The sequence below is a fragment of the Gossypium hirsutum genome, chromosome A05 (genome assembly GCF_007990345.1).
Source record: "Gossypium hirsutum isolate 1008001.06 chromosome A05, Gossypium_hirsutum_v2.1, whole genome shotgun sequence".
In the NCBI taxonomy this organism is placed as follows: Eukaryota; Viridiplantae; Streptophyta; class Magnoliopsida; order Malvales; family Malvaceae; genus Gossypium; species Gossypium hirsutum.
In genome coordinates, this window is record NC_053428.1 from 21,279,717 (window position 1) to 21,299,856 (window position 20,140).

Sequence of the window (20,140 nt, forward strand, 5' to 3'; positions counted from 1 at the left end):
GAAAATGAGCCCAAGCCCAATATTAGATTTAGTATTTCAAATAGGCTATGGGTCTAGTAGCTCAAATAAAAAGGGCCCAGAAAACCTCCGCTATGCAGAAAACCAGGTCGTTTAGTTGTTCACAGCTGGCCTGGCAGTGACACCAAGCTTTCTAAACTGGAAGTTAGAATGAAAGTTGCATCTTTCTATTCTCTCTCAGCACGTAACTGGCCAACTAAATAACTGCTCAGCAACATCCGATCAATGTCGCGCCACTTTCAATTTTGCCCTAAACTTTTCCCATCCCTCTCCTAAATCTTCAAAATAAATTTAAAAAAATCATTTAACGGTACAGTAAACTGTAATAATTTGATCGAAAAAACCGCATCTCGTCAACCGCCAAAAAAAAAGCCATGCTCGGTGTTGGAGAAGAAACGCCTTCCAGGTAAACGCATTCAAAATTGATGGTTTTTTTCTTTTACAATTTTAATTGTTAATTTTTCCTAGTGTATGGTGTAGGTTTGATTTACTTAGCATGGTTAAAAAGCACTCGAATTTGTTGGGGAAAACGGTGGTGGAAGAAGAAGATGCTTCCGACGTTGAAATGGACGGTCAATTTTGGCACGACGTCTTCGATCTGTATTTCGTTCGGGGAAAGGAATCAAAACGACGCCAAGACGACGATCTCTTATTTTTCGTGAGAAAATGGGTATAAAATCTCTCACTTTTAAAAAAAAAAATAGGGGGAGAATTAAGCTAATTGTTTCAACTTATGTTGCTGTAGAGGGAACATGGTTTTAATGATAAGAACGGCGTTGCTCCTTACTTTGTACGCAGGTGGGCACTTGAGGTAAAACGAAGTAAAAAAAGAAAAAAACCAACTTCAATCTGAATTGAGTTTCTTGTTTAATTTGATTGATTCCTTTTTGCTTTAGTAGTTTACTTAGCTTCTTTTTATAATGTCGTTGGTGAAAATTGTATGTTAGATATTATGTTCTTTCTTTTGTGAACCAGTTGGATAAGTTGGTTGGTGAGAGTTTCTCAGAGGTGGATTGGAGGCGCTCGTTTTACTTGAACATGATTGCCCATATTTCGTACTCTGTAACAGTAGCTATTTGCAGGTGACTTGTTCACTTCCTTGTGTCGTGTCTTATCTATGCTATGCTTTTATCATCGTAATGGTTGATAGTTTCCTATAGTTAGATGGTACATTTTGTTTCTTACTACTTTAACAATATCTAATTGTTTCCTCCTCTCTTCCCCCTCGGTGAACTAACTTTTCTCTCCCCATATCTGTAATTTGAAGTTTAAGAAATAAAAGAGATACTTATCTGCAGGTTAAGGGGACACCCACCCCCCCCCCCGGCGCATTGGTAGCTTCACTGTGTTAGATATGATTAAATTTTAACTATGTGTTTTTTTTCTCCTTTTGCCAGTCAGCAAGTCCTTAGAAATCGTCAAGTGGGGCAAGATACACCATTGTCTTCTATATACAAGGTAACCCCTGCTTTAATGTGGCTACTGTAGGAGGCATATTTATATCTCTTAACTTTTTGACTTGTTTATATTGTTGAAGTAAAATCTGTCATCTTGGAGGAAATCTGACTAATTTTTTTCTGAGAAGTGTTTGATTCTACTTGCTGTGCCAATTGTTGAGTTCATCTTTGTTATAAGCCATAGATTGCTAAAACTTTTTGCGATTTGAATCCAGGAAATTGAATTATTCTTAGGATAAATCAGATACTGTCTCTTGCAAAGATTTCAAAATTTTCATGCAACGTTTGCATTCTGCACAATCTAATCCTTTAGCTCTGCTGTCCTGCAGATTGTGAAGACTGTTTATGCATCTCCCAGCCGAGTAAATTTTCATTTGGACTCAAAAAAGGCAAGCTTATCATTTTAGCAATCTTGGTGATATTGAGCTTTTCTTCAATTTCATGACATTCTCATTAATTTGGATCTAGGAAGTAGAGACAACACCTGCCTATCCAGACATCTGTTTCGCCATAGATGATTTTGACTCCACTTTTGATGCAGTGGTAAATGCTTTCTTTTCCTTTATAAATTCTCTCATCTGTGTGTTTATGATAGTGTATTGCACTAATGCACATAATATATTAATTTTCTTCAATTTAATTGATTTATAATGAAACTTCCAATGAAGTAAAGTACTGCTCTTTGTTTGCCTTAAAGTAAGTTTAGATGTGGTAAACGGGGTTTCAACTTGGCTAGTATTACTGCATTCCTCTCACAACCTGTGATAAAAGCACTGAGCTAATAAGAAGTTGGATTTTGCTATTTCTGTAGCATATATAAGGACCAAAGTCGCTTCTTTATTTGAAGCTTTGCATTGCATTCTTCTTGGTTATACAGTTATCCTTTTGTTATGACATAGTAGGATTTCATGGAAAGCAGAAGCTTTTTGTTAGTTGTAGGACCTCCAGAACGTAGCCATGACATATTTTCTCATCCAGGTCTTGACAGATACAGATCTTTGCTACTGCGTGCTGCTTAATGCACTTGATGGCGCAGGATTTCCTAGTGAAACAGATAAAAATGATAGCTGTTCCAGTAACAAATTACCATTGGGAGTAGATACTAATTCTACGAGGACAAAAAATTGTAAGGTTTGGGTCCTCTGTCAGGTCCTTTGTAATAATTTATTTGTATTAGCCCATGATCAACCAGGGTCTTCACATCTGAAATAGTTACATAGAACTGCTAGGTTTTTTATGTCACTTTATGATGGTCAAATTATTTGTTGTTCCTTAGAACAATGAATTGATCAAGCATTCAGCAAGGAGCAAGTGAGGTGGCATTGTTGACTAGGACTTAAAATGGGCTGCTTTGGTGTTTTAACAATTGTCCATTTTGGTGCAGAATGAATCTTGCTTTATGTTGTCCTGTAAGCATTCAAATTAAATTAACATTGACCATGAAAGGGGGAGATATGCATGAGAAGAAAATGATTTTCTCTACAACTATGAATATTTTATTATCATGAATTAGTTTTGAAGTTTAAGTTATAAATAACATTGTGGTTAGCATCAAATAGACCGATGCTTGAGTTTTCAAAATTAATATGGATTTATTCTGTGAAAAGCTGCTTAGGAATTCTTTATATGCTACAAAGCTCAGTTTGTGTACAACTTGACATGCTGCTAATTATTATGGCAGCTAACACTTTTTTCTGGATTTGTCAGCTATCAAATGGTTCGGGATGCATATGATGGTATACCTTTTTACTCTTTCAAAGAATTGGCTTCTGTTCTTATTCTTTCGAAATTCTACAAAGTTTGGTGCTTCAACTGATGAAATACTTTCTGCTTTGTTTTTTTTGTGTAGAATGTTGACAATGAAATTGATTTTTATATGTAAAACATACTACCATGGCTTATTTAACTTTGAATTTGGTTCTTTTGTTTAAGCAATAACTGATGTACCTTTCACTGCAGTCTTGTAATGGGTTGGCATCCCTATGGTGCCTTTTAGTGCAACATTTTCTTCTTTATAAAAAATAATAATGATAATGTGCCTGTAGAAGAACAGACACAACAAGTCTATAAACTACCAGTTGATTTAATGTTCTCCTAGCTTGATCTAGTATAAAGGATGCAAAACATGTAGATTGCTTATCTGATGTGTTAGAGAATTTATTCTTAGCTTTTCATGTGTTCTTATACTACGTTTGGTAGGAGTATTATCTTTTCACCATGTTTAGCATATCGGTTAGCAATAAACTAATTTAAATTGGTAATTTTTTGCCACTCACATAACTTGTTTTGGAAAAAAGAATAAAACCTTTTTGCTTATTTTGAAGAAGTGTTATTTTTTACAAGAGTTTATACTCATCTTTCTAATTTCAAGTTTAGATTTCTACTAACTATTTTTTATTTTATGTATAACCATTGTAATACATACGTAATAAATAAGCTTTTTTCTCGTATTATTACGCTAGTAACCAAACGAGACATTAATTTCCTCTTCATGCTTATTTAGCCCTCGCCCTATATCATTTATCTTTCTTTCTCAGATGGGCATTCTCGATTTGGAAGTTTTCTGTCAGTTGGTCATTCCTCTGGGAAAACAGACAGACTTTACATGAAAGGTCCTGGAGGACGTGGGGAAGTTGAAGTTGCTGTTTCAGGTGTTGCAGGTCAGTAAGAATTTCTATCTAAAACTTATATTGTAAAGTTCACGTTCTTTTGTGTTTCCTCGCCTTTCAAAGCTTGTGTAGTTTAGATGTTGCAACAGAGTTTAAACTGATCATAACCTTTTGTTTCTCAAGGCTTAATGTGTGCCAAAGCCCAAAGTGCCTTATGTCTTATTGATCAATCGATCATAATGTCTCACTTCAAAGTGATAATGGATTTGAGTGTATTGATTATTGATGATTATGTTAAACTGTGATTAGTATCTGTAGTTAATGATGATTTGTCAATATAGTTTGTGTAAGCGGTTGACAAGTGAAAAATTGCAATGCATCACTTTTAGAATTATTATGAGTACTTTGCTTCCTTTTTTTCCCCCCAATGTTCTATATTTCTCCTTTTATGAACATCTGGTCCATTTAATGCATAAAACTAGTTGATTGATCATGATAAGTGAATGTTGCATGTAGAGTTGAGTAAAATACTGAATTTATGTTTCTCTGTCAGACCAAAGCAAGCAATATTCTGGCCCTTTTTCACCAATTAAGTCAAAAAGGGGTTTAAGACTTGGCTCAATGTTTCGTAAAGCAGCTTCTGTTGTATCTTTGGCAGCAAAGCATGTTTATGCGGCTGCTGCAGCTACTTCAACTTCTGATGAAGAGATGATACCTCTTAAATGCTGCTTAATGTCTATAACATTGCCCTGGGAACACATTGCTCATGATCTTTTGTTCAAGGTATGATCTTTATATTCTAATTTCATAAGCTTCCATCAGCTGGTTTTTCCCTGCATCCGGATGAGTGTCTAACTACTACTTATATCCAAACTCAGAGAAGTCCTCCGGTGAACTTGTAAATGTCTTGTTGCCAAAACTTGTGAAATATACGAGGCATACAAGTATACGCAACCTGCAGAAGAAGTGCACATGCAAAAGAAGTCTGAAAATTTCCACCCTCTGGAGCATGAACAGTGTTCATCTCTTCCCCACATAAATTGGTGTGGGGTTGAGTGTTCTAAGGCTGTATTATGACAATTGTACATTATTAATAGTTCTTTATGTTTCTTCATTGTATAAGATTCTTAAACATTCCTAATGAATTCTAATGTTCTACGTGTGCTTCCTAATCTCTTCTATGGCAAGGAATGTCACTTAGAAGTACTAATTCTATTTGCACAAGAATTGTTTCTTTGCAAGCCCTAAAGTTTTAGAAGACTCGAGAATGTCAGTTTCAAAGTGTTTCCTGTCCTTTCTTAATGGTTCTTTTCCTCATTGGCCAACCTTTCTTCTTTATTTTCTTTTACATATAAGTGCGTAGCTTAGTATTAAATGGGGATGCTATGATTAGATTTGAAACTAAACCGGTTGGATGTTATCTTTTCAAAGTAGTTATATGAACAAATTGAGTTAAATCTTGAGCTAAATTTGTGCTCCGTGGGTTTACTTTCGCCAAAACTAGCTAAATTAAGCAATCCATAACTAGAAGAAAAAACTGCTTGGAATAACTTAGGAGTGTGCAACTGTGCATTACTTTAGATGTTTGTGGACTGTATGGTTACTTTTCTCTTTAGCCACACATTATATTCGGGGCCCTGGTGTTTGGCCTCTGAAAATACGTAAAGGGCATTGGGGGATATGATCAAGATTTTGAGCTTTAGGGTACGCTGTCCTGGGATATCCTCACAGTCACACACTGCCTTTAGTGTGAACATGGGGCAAACAGTGGGTGGCTCCACCTGGTTTGCCTGCGCCCGAAGTAATACTCAAAGATGGCAAAGGGGCTTCCTCTTCTTCTAGTGTTGGGACGCCTGGCCATAGTATATTGGCCAACCAACCTCTTTTTGCTGTTACGGGAAATATTGACGCTTCAAGTGTGCCAAATATATGCACTATTTTTGGACTTGGTTAGCCTCACTACCTATACCTATATAGCCTGATTCAAAGTTGAATCAATCATATCCTTAGAAAATCCTGGTCGAGCCCTTTATTACTTTATTATCATCTACATTATTGCGAGGGAAAAAAAAAACTTAATCCCAGTTTCTAATAGTAGTTATTACTAATTCCTTACAAAGAATATTTTGAGTTTGAAAGTTTTGGTAGGGTCCTCAAGCTTTGAATAATTAGAAGGAAAAAGAAATAGTGTCTAAATCAATTAAGAAGGGGATTTCGTCCACAAAACCTAAGGGGCAAAAAATAACGTGAAGTGTCATATATTGCTACCGTAATGAGTAAGTAGAGAAACTAAGGCAGCACTTTAATCTCCGCAACAAAGGGTAAATGACATTAGGATAAAGGAGCTAGGCATGTTATCATATTAAAGCATTCTGATTCAACGTTTTTTAAGGAAAATCAGTTCCAGCAGCACATGAAGCCCACTTGTATGTATATATTAATTAAAGCAGCAAAATTATACCATAAATATATAAATAAAAGGATGGGTATAGCTAATGGTTGAGCTGAATTTCATAAAATAAAAAAGTTAATTAAATTACCTGCAACTGCAAGCAGCATGAGTAGCAGAATCGATCGTATGCATGCATGTTCGCCTCCACTATATAGTCTGTAGTATTATATATATATATATATGCTAGCTACCCTGCTTTATATAATAAAACCGAACAGCCAAATAAAAGAAAACTTCCAAAGATCCCTCGTTAAAGTTATAAATATTAAGCAGAAAACAACTATGTTTCAACTTCCAATAACACATACCAACTAAGAAAACTACCATGGAATCTGCAGTATTATGCTGCAAACAACTTTTAAGTCAATGTTATATATAAATATTTATATATATATGTAGAGGAAAAGGAAATGATCAGTATGATTTTCGATGTGGTAAAAGGTCACGACCCACGAATAACTTGAACCAAAAGGTAAACTCTAGTTCCACCATAAAACCTCTTTCTTTCTTTCTTTCTTTTTTTTTTTCAGATTGCTTTTGCATGCTCAACAGGAAAAAGTACCTTAAAATTGATGTTATTTGATTCTTACAATAAGGGACCATATGGTTTTCTGTTCTTATGTATATATTATATAATTAGTTTGATAAATAAATATTTTCTTAAATCAAACTATCCAAAAGCAGTAAAAAATGGACACAAGAATTGGAGATGGGTTACTGCTAAACTTTTCCCAGTAAATAATATTGTTTAAGAAAAAAGGAAAACCCTAATGTGTAACGCATATACGTTTGCAATTGTCTTTTCCCCCACATGCAATGTCCCATCGTAATCAAATATACATACATACAAACTTCTTCTCCTTCTATAACTCTTTAAATCCACATTTTCCACTTATTATTTAAAATAATAAACATTTTAAAACAAGTTTTGAACCATTTGAAATTTACTCAACCAATGATAAGCTAAAATCTGAGTAGCAACAACTTGTATTATTTTATATTTGAAAAAGACTTTGATTTTGGTTTCACTCCGACGTATTCCACATGACTTCTGCTCTTTGTCTCTCTAATAAACATATATATATGTGTATCACTTTTCTAGCAAAATTTCTTTTTTATCTGTTTTTGTTTGATTCTTCGTGATTAAGGTAAACCTAATATTTCTCCATGGCCCATCAATTCTTCTCTCTTAAACCCCCCCCCCATAAAATTATAAAGTAGGAGAACCAAAAAATGACCCCCACTAGTTAAGGATAATTAAAATAAACTTTCTTGGGAGGTTTGCCTTTTTGATTTTGAAAAAGTTATCTCCCATCCAAAATCATTTGTTATGAAGGACCCTACATGTCCCTTACCCCTCCCCTTTAAATACCCTTTCCCCCCTCTTCTTACCTTCCCTTTTCCCCTCTTCTCTTACTTCCTACTATCATTTTAAAAAAACCCGGTCTATTTTTGTGTTCTTTCTTCTCTTTTTTTTTTTTAACTTAAACCCCTTCTTGTTCTTTGGTTTGGTTTAATTGACCCAATGTTCTTGTCCCAAGAAGCGGATCAGTTTCAATTACCGGTTAACGAAACCGGCTTCACACGCGAAGAGCTCGAAGAGTTATTGTCTTTTCTCAAATCGAATGAACCGGTAAGTCCAAACTCCGGTTCAGAAGGTTCGACTCGGGCGGTTTATTCACCGGACGAGAGGAAGAAGAGACGCATGAAATCGAACCGGGAATCAGCGAGGCGGTCCCGTTGGCGAAAAAGGATGCACTTGGAGAACATCACGGACGAAGTGAACCGGTTGAGCGTAGAGAACCAGCAGCTTAAGAACCGACTGAGTACAGTCATTAATCAGTATCACATTGTATGGCGAGAAAATGAACAGTTGAGATCCGAATCCGAAGCTCTTTGGGCCAAACTCTTGGATCTTTACTGGACTTTAGCCACCATGCAATCACGATAGCCTTCATCTTTTATCAAAGCTTTTAACTTAAAAAAAAAAAAAACTTAACCATATGAAATTAAGCTCTATAATTAAATCAACTAAAAATTATTGAAAAATTTGAAGCGTAAATGAAGGAATTTTAGAGCTTAATTTCACCTCTCTTTTCTCTCTCTCTTTCTACATCGTAATAATTATAATAATAATTAGTAGCCAATCACTTATATGGTCAAGAAAAGGTGGTGGTTTTCATAAACCCCACGTTTGATATATTGTAAAAAAAATATTTTGTGTCTTTTACTTTTTTTGTTTTCGGGTCCTTTTTAATAAGGACTTTTCTTTGTTTACTATATAATGTAGTAGCTTTTTGCACGTATCTTGAGGCTGTATATAATTCATGGGTCAATATATTAGTGAAATCAGTGCGTTGCTTTACTCGTCTTTTTATGAAGAATTTACCGTTAATTTGGATGGGATTGGCGAATAAAAATGTTGACAAGTTTCTTCACAGTATTAATATAAAGAGCAACCCACAAAACAACAGTGAAGAGCACTAGGGATCTATACTTGTGGTTCCATTTTAATTTTCATGGTCGGTTGTTAACTTCAAACTTCACAACAATCATATATATATATACACGCTTACTTCCCAGGTGGAAATTAATGATTGTTCAAATAAGTTTTAAAACATGACCTTTCGGAAAAAAATTAAAGACAAAAAGGGGATTTAGATATGGATAGCTTGTTTAAGAGGAAGTTTCTTTTTTTTTTAAATCCTATAAATGTAATATATCAAAGGTTAAATTTGATAAAAATATAGATTTTAAAAATTATTTAGGGTTTTAAGTATTTTTTTTATTTTTAGGTCTCTCTCTCTAAAATTGTTTTTTTTTATGTTGGGTGTTGGAAATTTGGGGAAAAAATTTATTTGTGTTTGTATTTGAGGTAGACATTGTGATAATTTTAAGGTATATTTGAGTTCACGATGATAAAATAGTGCTCGGAAACCCACACATTTCATTTTTCGTGTCGAGATGGAATCATCACCTTAGAAGCCTATCGCATTGCAACTTAGGCTCTTAGTTTACGGTGGTTATACGATCACGGGTTGAAGTATAACTAGGGCTTCTAGTTGACAGGTTATATGGTCACGAGTTGGAGCATAACTCAGGAGCCTAGTTGAAAGTGGTTATATGATCACGGATTTAAGTTTCATGATACCGAAAGAGAATGCTTTATAAACCCCATACATAAGTTTGAGACCATAATCATTGGGAAAAACAAAATGGTTTTCCAGTATAATTAACTTGTTATTTTTCTCCATCTCCACCAAAGTAGTATTTTTAACCAAATTGTCTAAAACATGTGATAAAGTTAGGGGCAAGAGGCTTTTGGGGGGGAGTGATTGTGGCGGTGGAGAGAAAGCTAAAACTTGAGTCGGGGCTACAACGATTGTAGTTGTTAATGAGTTCTTTAATCACAGCAATCGCTATCGCCCCAAATGGACTTTTAGATTTTCTCTAGTGCCACAGTCACTCCTCCCCCTGAAAGTCCTCTTGCCTCCAACTCTGTCACAGGTTTCAAACAATGAGATTAAGAATATTGTTTTGGTGGAGATGGCATTAAACTTTTTCCTATAATTATGGTCTCAAACTTATGTATGAGTTTATAAAGCATCCTCTTTCGGTGGCATTAAATTTGAATCTGTGATCGCATAACTACCGTCAACTAGGGGCTTGAGTTATACTTGAACCCAAAACCGCATAACAACCATCAACCGGGAGCCTTAGTTATACTTCAATTAGTTATCGTATAACCATTGTGAACTTGGATCCCGAGTTGCAATCCAATAGGCTTCTAAGGTGATGGTTCGATCCCCACATGACAGATGAAATGTGGGGGTCTTTAAATGCCACCGCATCATCGTTAACTAAAACACACCTTAAAACTATCAAATTGTCTCCCTCAAACACAAATAAATCTTTTCATCCAAAAATTTCAACACTTAGCCAAAAAAAAACAATTTAGAAGAGAAATTTTTATTTTGTAAGGGACGATGGCTAAGAGAGTTGGAGTAGGGGAGCAAACCCCCCCCCCCCCCCCGCAACTGGGGGAATTTAAAAAAAAAACAATGTGGGAGCCCATGATTAGGATTCCAGGATAATATGTCTAAAATTATACCAAGAATCTCAGAATGTTTGAAAATTATCTCAAAATTCCCGAGTTCTGAATTTTTTCACAGGCTAGGGTTAGGGTTGAAAATGAGAGGGAAGAAAATGTCTCTTGCATAAGGAGTTTTCAACGAAGGTGGCAGAAGGGACTTTGAAAGTGCGCCCTGTAGGACAAATTTTTAATTCGTAAATAAGTATATACTATTGAAATGAAAAATACAATATAATACAATAGCCCATATTTTTAAATTTTTTTCTTAAATTGTAAATAAGTATATTGTTGGTGTAAAATACAATAGAACAATTTTTCTATATAATTGAAATAAGTACATTACAAATGGAAAAAATGTAACACAATACAAATTAAAAGTTAACCAAGTAAACGATGATTTACGTGAACTTTTTTTTTAAAAAATCATCGACGTCGTTGGGCAAAATGTGTGCCACAACTTGGCGGGTGTAGACTGTGAGGAGTATCTCTTCGCAGCTGGGGTTCAGGTTCCTCATCTTATTCATCTTCATCTCGAGCTCCATCTTCATCTTCATCTCATTCTTTTGTGTTTAAGTGTCATGTTGTCCTAAGTTGTCATAGTATATCATTGATTCTAGTAACAAGTGGTTGCAAATATGAGCCACCTCGGAAGAACAATGATGCTAGGAGTGTTTGCGACACTATCCGCGAATAAGTGTATGATGTCACATAATTCAATTGAGGATAAAATATTGGAATTGTCGGAGATGGTGGATATGTCGGTGATGTTGTTGGCATTAGCGCTCTATATGGTGTTGGGGATAGAGGTGGTGCAAAAAATACACTTGGAGATAAGGGTGAGCAAAATTCGATTCGATTTGAAAAACTCAATAAAAATTTTAAATTTTTTAGTAAAATAGTTCGAGTTATTCGAGTTATTTGGATCAACTCAAATAAAAAATCAAAAGTTTTTGTTTAACTCGAAAATGAATTACACAATTCAAGTTATCCGAAAATCCGAATAAGAAAAGGAAAAACTACGTCATGTTGATAAATGTTTAACTTTTCTAAAGTTAAAAGTCAAAACCATTAAGTTAAAAGGAAAAACTGTTTTGTTTTGATAAATGTTTAAAGTTAAAAGGCAAAACCATTATATTGTTTATGTAGTTAAATAATCTTGTATTTCGTCTACTAGTTAAATAATCGGTTTATGTAAACGTAACATTGAGTATAAATAATAGGATTCGTTAACTCAACTCCAAATTTTTTTACTCGATTCAATTCTAAAAAAATTCAAATTGAGTGGGAGGTACACTTTCGAGTATTGTACTATCAACTTGTTTATTATATTAATTATCATATTATCTAGCTAAAATGATTATTTTGAGTTCTCAACAAATTTAAGAGTTAATTAATTAGCGAAACAATCATTTTTCCTGAATTATCATGATTACATTTATAAATATTTTTAATATAATCTATTTACTTATTAATATATAAATTATGATAAAAATAAAAATAATCATATCTTAATAACATTATATGAAAATAAAAATTAAAAGCATTAAATTAAATAAACTTATATAGAATCAAATTCTAAAACAATAATATGATTTTAGATTAGATTGAAACGATTATACCTTTTAAAGGATGAAAATGCACCAAGTTTAAAATCATAAGAAATCGAGTTAAAGTAGTTTGCTTTGATTTAATTCTCTTCATAAACCGCGTTCGTGCAAGCTAGAATATTTGAATTAAGGCGAAAAGCAAAAGGCAGTACAAGTCAAATCATGCCCTTCACCTCACCGTCTCCTTTCCAAAACGAATCATGTGCTGTTTTTCTTCCTCCTTTCCATGGCGGAAATTTTTTAAAAAAAAAGTCGACATGTCTAAATCTTTAACTGAATTTATGTCTTCGCATCATCCAATTTTTCTTTTATGTTATATATTCTCACAAATTTATTGCTTATATGATTGTTATCTCGAATATTCCGCTTGTTAAAAAGTTTGAACTCATCAATGTTTATAGCTTAATTAATAGTAATATAATTTTTGTTCTCTAAAATTTAGTATTTGAGCTAGATAATTAGATTTATTTTGGTCTTTAAATTTGGATTTAATCAAAATTTGATCATGTAACTAGTGTTCTTGAAACATGACTGATTAGATTAAGAACCGATTGATATATTGGCCCAAACAAAAGGGTTGAATCGATTAAATGAAAAAACTCGTCGAAACATGTAAAAACGAAAGACGGAGACAAAAACCAATAGTTAAACAGGTTGAACCGATTTAATAATTTTTTTATATTTTAAAAATTTTATGAATTATAAATTTTTTTATTTAATTATTATTGATCTAGCAGTTGAACCAATAAAATCAATTGAATCGAGAACCAATGGTTTAACCACTAGTGTAATTATTAGAACACCATATGTGAAACTTTAAGATTGTACCATGTCATCACTTGAAAATTTATATAAAATTTTAATTTTCAAGTGATGATGTAGTACAATTTCATAATGCCGTATCATCAAACCTTTTTATATATTTCAAGTTCAAATACCTAAATAAATCTAGTTATCAAAATCATGTACTAAAATAGATAATAAAAAAATACAAATACAGAAATAGAGCTATTGCTAGATTTATAGACCAAAAATTATATTCATCCCTTAATGGTAATACCCTCCCTCCCCCCAAAAAAAAAACACTTTCTAGAATATATTTGTGTGAGAGAATCGAATTATTCCCTTCAATGGTTTGAATTTAATGAGACTGGGAATATGGTTTTAATAAAATTGAATAATTGAATTTTGATTATGGACATCAATCTCTACTTTAAATGAACCAACCTAATAGATGCAGGTCAAAAGAGTAAAGAAAGGCATGTCTTTTTCTTTTTTGTCTTTTGTTTTTGTTAGTGAAATTTTGTATGGAACATGCATGATGTAAAGACCATAGTCATTCACAAGCAATAAATGTGCAAATGCTTTTTTGTTTTTTCACTTGAAAGAAGAATGATTAATTTACGTGCGCTCAAAGCATGCATGTCCCTACAATTATTGATTAAATAATGAAAGCAAAGCGCATGGACTGTTTGATGAATTTTCCAAAGAGATGGGGCCTCTTTTATATATATAATGCAGGTGCAGGGAATGTTTGTGGATAATTTGGATCTGTAGCCCCCATGAAATCAAACAAAAACTAAAGAAAAACACACGAAAAAAGAAAAAAAAAAGATGGAAAGATTTGATAACTCAACCACCAAAATAAAGAAGAAAATAAATTTGACTATTAAGATCAGCCAGTCTTCTTTGGCCATGAGTTCAGTATACCAAATACAACATGATTTCATTTTCCATTACCTTTTCTCTAAATTGGTTTAAATGTAGCCAAATGTTAGGTTCATGATTAAATACATTTAATCTGGTGTTTATCATCAATACCCAAAGGTTTTTCTGCATATTTTAAATTAAATTGTGTCTTCTTTCTTGATTTGCAAGTTCCCAGAAACTAGCCAAAAAGGAAATATACATACATACATACATGTCATTATTTTTTAGTTTTTAAAAAGATATTTATGTTTTATACGTAGAATATTAGTTTTTAAAAATATATAATACGATTTGAAAAATTAAATATACTCGTATTAAGATAAAAATTATTTTTACGATAATCATAATTACTGGTTACATCTATTTGGTAAAGGCGAGTGTATCTGATATCATCGTACTGCGTTCATTCGTATATGTCTTCTCTTCCTTTAAAAGGCATCATTAAAGGCCCTACAACGCGTGCGCTTTATTCTTCTCTTTTTTTTTGTTGGTTTTTCTTTAATAGTCTTTTTAATATGGTGCAATTAAGTATAATGCGATAGTGGTGAAATTGGGTATTATAACGATGAGTGGGGGTGAGTGTTAGGTCGAATTGAGTTGAATCAAGTAAAAAAAATTTAAATTGACGAGTCCTATTTTATTATCCTAATTCAATTAGAAATTTTTTAAAATTGATTCGAGTGAAATGAAATTCAAGTTGAGTCAAATTGAGTGGAAATTATTCGAGTTAAATTAAAAAATTAAACATATCAAATTAAAATATTGTTACTGTATAACTAATAAGCACATAAATTCGAAACTGTATATATTTCAACTTTTTCAAAACAAAATAATAAGAAAATAAGATACTTCAATATGATAAACTTGAGTCTTTAATTAATTTATTTAGGTCCAAAATTATTGTTTTAGAAAATTTAAAAATTTTTAACTTTCTTTATATATTTTTTAGATTTTTTATAAATTTTTTTTAAAAATAAGGTTTTGAAATTTTTATAAATATTTTGAAATTTAAAAATTATTTTGAATTTTTAAAAATTATTTTAATTTTTTTGTAATTTTTTTTGGAAGAGAGACCAATTTGCTCATTTTTAAAATTGATAGGGATCAAAAGAGTATTTACACCAATCTGTTATTCAAATTATTCGAGTTATTCAAATTGTAAAATTTAACTTGACTCGAAACTCAACTTATTTATTCAAGTTGACTCGAATAAATCAAATAACTTGATTCAATTAACTAGAAATACAAATTCTCTTCAATTTTTTCGAATCGAATCGAGTTTTGCTCACACCTAGTAACGAGGATGAAATTTGTGATAAGATTCACGTTTTGCTTCAAACACAAGTGAGGTAATATTAGAATAGAATTTTATCATTAAAAATATTAATTTACAACACATTTATAATAGGGATAAATCTTAAAATTACATAAACTTTTGTTTAATGTGCAATGTTATACATGAACTTTGATTATGCACGGTTTTACACATGAAATATTAATTTAATTCAATTTTCTCAAATTACTAGCATAATTATCAATATAGCATCATTTTAAGTATACATATTGCAATACAAATAATGATATATAACTAACATAAAAAATAAATTTATATATTTATTCATTTAAATATATAATTGAATCAAAACTAAAGTTTCATGTATACGTTTGAACCACAATCAAAGTTTCATGTATAAAATTGCACTAAATCAAAGTTCATATATATATCAAATTGCACACTGAATCAATGCTCATGTGTAGTTTTAAGATTTATCCTTAATAAATAAAGTTATGTTCACAATAAAAATAAAATTTAAATTATATATTTATTAAAATTATATTTATTGTATTTGAAAAAATATTTATTATATGTTCTAAACTATTTTCAAATTATTTTACAATTTTTAACCCCTAATCCAATTTATACCCCTATTGTATAATATTTTACTCTCATTTTTTTTCTTAATTAAAACGAGCTCATAATTTTTTTTAAAATTTTATTAATTTATTACAACATATTCAATTATATCAAGTGGGGCAATAACATGTATAATTTAATTAAATTCATCTCCAGTTTTAAATAAGAAAGAAAACACTTTTTACCCCAAGAAAGGATATTACAAGTTAATATTTGCGTTTCAAAAGTTTTAATATTAAATGCGGAGGGTATAATTCCAAGGAAGATCCTTCGTGTTTCTTCTTCTGTAAGAAAAGTCCTTTGCATGAAATAATTGCATATTGACGTACACCTTACCGAAATAATTTAAAAAAGTACAAAGTATTGCTTACAATTGAAATGTGAAGCGCATAATACTCTGCGCGTAGAGGTGTTAACGTTCAGACTCAACTAAAAATTTAGAGCTACTTGTTAGGCTTAGGCTCGACTCAGTCCTAAAAAATGGACTTAAAATTTTACCTAAATTTAACTTAGATAAAAATATTAAAATCTGAGCCCGATCTGACCTGTCCATATTAATTTTTATATTATTTTTATATAATTTAAAAATATATACACTACATCAAAAATACTAAAAATATCAAAATAAATATTTCTCAACAAATTGAATATAAATTTTTAAAAAAATGTATACTTAAATAACACTAAGATAAATGTAACTTAACAAACAAATGCCTCTAAAATAATAACAAATTTAACAAATGTCTTTAAAATAATAATAAAATTAATAATAAAATAAGTTTTATACAATATCCAAATAATAACAACAAAATAGTAGAAACATAATAGTAAAATGGTAGCAAAATAGGGAGAAAACAATTAGAAAATAATATTTTAAAAAAATATTTTTTTGTTCTTTAGTGAATTCGGATTAGGTCGGACTGGGCCCAGGCCAAAAATGGTTTACCCGAGGCCCGACCTATTTTTTAAACGAACCTATTTTTTTATCTAGGCCCATTTTTCGGGCCTATATTTTTTCCCAACCTCTCCAACATTTCAGGCGGGCCTTTGAGCCGAGCCGAGTAGCCCGACCCATGAACAGGTGTAGTTCCACATAGAGGTGTGCATGGGCAGGGCCGGGCTCAGGTCGGGCCCAATTAAAAAATTAGGCCCATTTGCTAGGCCCAGGCACGGCTTGAAAAATGGGCCTAAAATTTTTTCCAAGCCTGACCCGAATAAAAATGTTAAAACCCGAGCCCGACCCGGCCCGCCCATATTAATTTTTATATAATTTTAAAATATATATAAACCATAAAAAATACTAAAAATATTAAAATAAATATTTCTCAACAAATTGAAAATAAAATTTAAAAAATATGTGTACTTAAATAACACTAAAATAAATATAATTTAACAAGCAAATGCCTCTAAAATAAAAACAAAATTAGCAAATATCTTTAAAATAATAAAAAATTAACAATAAAATAAGTTTTATATAATATCCAAACAATAACAACAAAATAGGGAGAAAATAGGGAGAAAATAATATTTAAAAAAATAGATTTTTTTTCATTTATTGAATTCGGGCCAGGCAGGGCGCGGGCCAAAAATGCCTTACCCGAGGCCCGGCCCATTTTCTAAGCGGGTCTTATTTTTTTGCCCAAGCCCATTTTTCAAGCCTATATTTTTGTCCAAACCCTCCTACATTTCAGACGAGCCTTCAGATCCGGTCTGGCCCATGCACACCTCTAGTTCCACATGGAATAATTCCAATCTTTATTCATTAATGATGACAGATCATTTTAAAACTGTACCAAATATAAATTACAAATTACTCATTTTTGGATTAATTTTTTAAATAAATAACCAATTAAATTTTCTAGTAATTTTATGTTTATAATTTCATCTCTTCATTTTTTTAATTAAACTTTAATATCAGTTTAGAAAACTAGTTTATTATATATTTTAATTTATTTTAAAATTTATTTATATCTAATAATAGAATATATTTAATTTTTTATATTAAATAATAACTTAATTATATTTATAATAATAAATTTGTATATTTATTGGAAATGTTGTGACGAAGAAGCTTGTCGAATAATGACAGTATAAAACTAAGAGGTTTTCGACTTAAACTTGGAGGAATCAAAAGAGGGAAATAAAAGAAGTCTTCTGGCGGTGCTTTTCATCAGAGAAGACACCGAAAATTGAAGACGACAATAAAAACAATAGCGACAACAATTTGGTGAAGAAAAGAATATTAAGAGAGACAAGGTTTTTTTTTTTTTTAAGAAAAGAGAAAGAAGGAAAGAAATAAATTTTGTTTAATTTACTTTTTTGTATATTTTTAATTCTTATATTTCTAGTATGAGAAAATAGGTAGTAAACATGTTTTTAAATTCTTGATTCTATTTGTTAAAAGTGCTTTTAATTTTTTAGAATAGAAAAATAGAAATTATTTTTAAAAGATAAAGAATAACATATATTTTCAAATACCAAAACAAGGCTAATATTTATAAGTCATTTTCTAAACTTTGTAAAACATGGACAAAGTTGTCCAAACATGGCCCAGGCATGCTGGGCCTCGAGAACAATCCTATTGGGTACCAATCGTCCAATCTCCAACTCCATTTTAGGGGGCATGCATTTCCCTCCTTCACTAACAGCTAGAGATGTCAGTAAGGGCAGATATTGCGGTTCCACAGTCTACATATTCTATGTTGTTGTTCGTTTTGTGCTATTCTCATATTTAGAAAATCATTATCTTTTGTATAAATTTATTGATAATGGATATTTTCTTTGTAACCCTTAAAGAATTTATAAAATATTTTTATTATATATTTATAATTTATAGTAATTGAGACTCCTGTTATAAATAAAGGACATACATAAACTTATTTAATCTAAGAAAAGATAAAATTATTTTTTTACTTTTGTGTCTATTCTTCTCTTTTATTCTTATTATAATTCTTTTAGTTTTATAATAAATACAAAAAAAATTAATAAGAACACAGTAAAATTTTTGTGAGAAATGATTTATGAATTTTATTTACTTACCAGGTGACCGTAAAAATATTAATTTTAAAAAATAAAATATATTTTATTATTAATTGAAAATTTAAAATTGGACTCTAGAATTATGTACAAATCAAAGCTACTAAATTAAACGAAGAATCCTTGAATCTACTCATGAAAAGAGACATATTATTATCCTTAGTAATCTTCAGAGGTCAAACACCAAAACAAAGAAAAGACAAGAGAAAAGAATAGGAAAAGGTTCCCTTTGGGAGAAGAGTCGGTAGAGGTATTGGTTGAAAAGATATATACAGCCTAGTTGGGGCGGTGATTGCCCACCCTGTGCTCGATTGTGATGGAAGGAGCCCCCATTTCCTATCCCATCAATCATAGTTTTATCTGATGTATGGTTTTGGAATGGATGCCCTACGTATATTACAATATTATCGTTAGCAAAAGAAAGTTGCTCCACTATTCAATTCCACCACGTGTCTCAAATTAAGTCTTTTTGTTCCACCTTTCACAGCATTTGATGTGATTTATACAACACTATCGGTCACCATGACTGTTTCTAAAACCATGATGCCCTAACCCAATTAGATTATTGTTCTTTTACCAATACCCATCCAAGTTCCAACTATAAGTTTCAAATTTGAAAACCCTATCCTAATATCATGACAGAAGCTATACACAAAAGGGTAAAAACAGACAATTTCTTACACGATGCTCTGAAGTTACTTGACATAAAAATGTTATCCAAATAATTTCAGAGCTAAATAAAACATTCATTTTTACCACTTTAGAGCCATAGCTGCTTTAATCATGCAATAAACCAAATCCCCCCTACCCAAAATGCTTCAGTTTTATTTTTCATAACATAAAGCACAAACAAATACAAGGAGTAGAAAGCAGCTTTGATTTTTGAGCATTAACTAAGTTCACGATGGAACCATGATATCGACTGGCCGATTGTGTATGTCCTAAAGTTGGGGGAAAGCCAGGGAAAGCCAGGCTCATAATGTAAACATATTCAAACATCAATATGCAATTAGGCTTTTTAGTAAATAAGAAAACAGCAGTCCATTTCAATCTTTGAATCATAGCATTCAATTCACCTTAATTTGTTCCTAGCAGCTATGTTGACTAGTTATGGACTACCCATTCAGATGGAGACAATTGATTTTGGAACCTAAATTCGTAACACCCCTACCCCCCCCCTCCCAAAAAAAAATGGAATTACGTATATAAAATGCGAGGGCGGGAGATACTGCCACTAGAGACT

At 31.7% G+C, this 20,140-nt stretch overlaps 2 protein-coding genes across 4 annotated transcripts; both read left to right on the forward strand.

The window, feature by feature from the left end:
- The first annotated feature begins 127 nt into the window (after positions 1-127).
- LOC107957895 (uncharacterized protein KIAA0930 homolog) lies at positions 128-5,294 on the forward strand. 3 transcript variants are annotated; one of them, XM_016893514.2, is made up of 12 exons: positions 128-424; positions 499-688; positions 764-829; positions 994-1,100; positions 1,416-1,476; positions 1,805-1,864; positions 1,944-2,018; positions 2,454-2,606; positions 3,157-3,211; positions 4,013-4,135; positions 4,743-4,867; positions 4,963-5,294. In XM_016893514.2, exons 1-12 carry the CDS (start codon positions 393-395, stop codon positions 4,984-4,986), a joined length of 1,071 nt encoding a protein of 356 aa, XP_016749003.2. In that variant the 5' UTR covers positions 128-392; the 3' UTR covers positions 4,987-5,294. The 3 variants fall into 3 exon arrangements, with proteins under 3 accessions (XP_016749003.2, XP_016749001.2, XP_016749004.2); XM_016893512.2 differs by having other exon boundaries at positions 129-424; positions 4,638-4,867; positions 4,963-5,256; XM_016893515.2 differs by lacking the exon at positions 2,454-2,606 and having other exon boundaries at positions 129-424; positions 4,638-4,867; positions 4,963-5,256.
- A 2,644-nt stretch (positions 5,295-7,938) lies between these two features.
- On the forward strand, positions 7,939-8,996 carry LOC107961266 (basic leucine zipper 4). Its single transcript, XM_016897442.2, has one exon. The coding sequence runs from the start codon at positions 8,062-8,064 to the stop codon at positions 8,485-8,487; it is 426 nt and encodes a 141-aa protein (XP_016752931.1). The 5' UTR covers positions 7,939-8,061; the 3' UTR covers positions 8,488-8,996.
- The last annotated feature ends 11,144 nt before the right edge of the window (positions 8,997-20,140 follow it).

Coding starts and splice junctions, on each gene's coding strand:
- LOC107957895 (XM_016893512.2), top strand. CDS start 393: ATGCTCGGTGTTGGAGAAGAAACGCCTTCCAG. Junction 830..993: donor TACGCAGGTGGGCACTTGAG/GTAAAACGAAGT, acceptor TTTGTGAACCAG/TTGGATAAGTTGGTTGGTGA. Junction 2,607..3,156: donor CGAGGACAAAAAATTGTAAG/GTTTGGGTCCTC, acceptor TTATTATGGCAG/CTAACACTTTTTTCTGGATT.
- LOC107961266 (XM_016897442.2), top strand. CDS start 8,062: ATGTTCTTGTCCCAAGAAGCGGATCAGTTTCAATTACCGGTTAACGAA.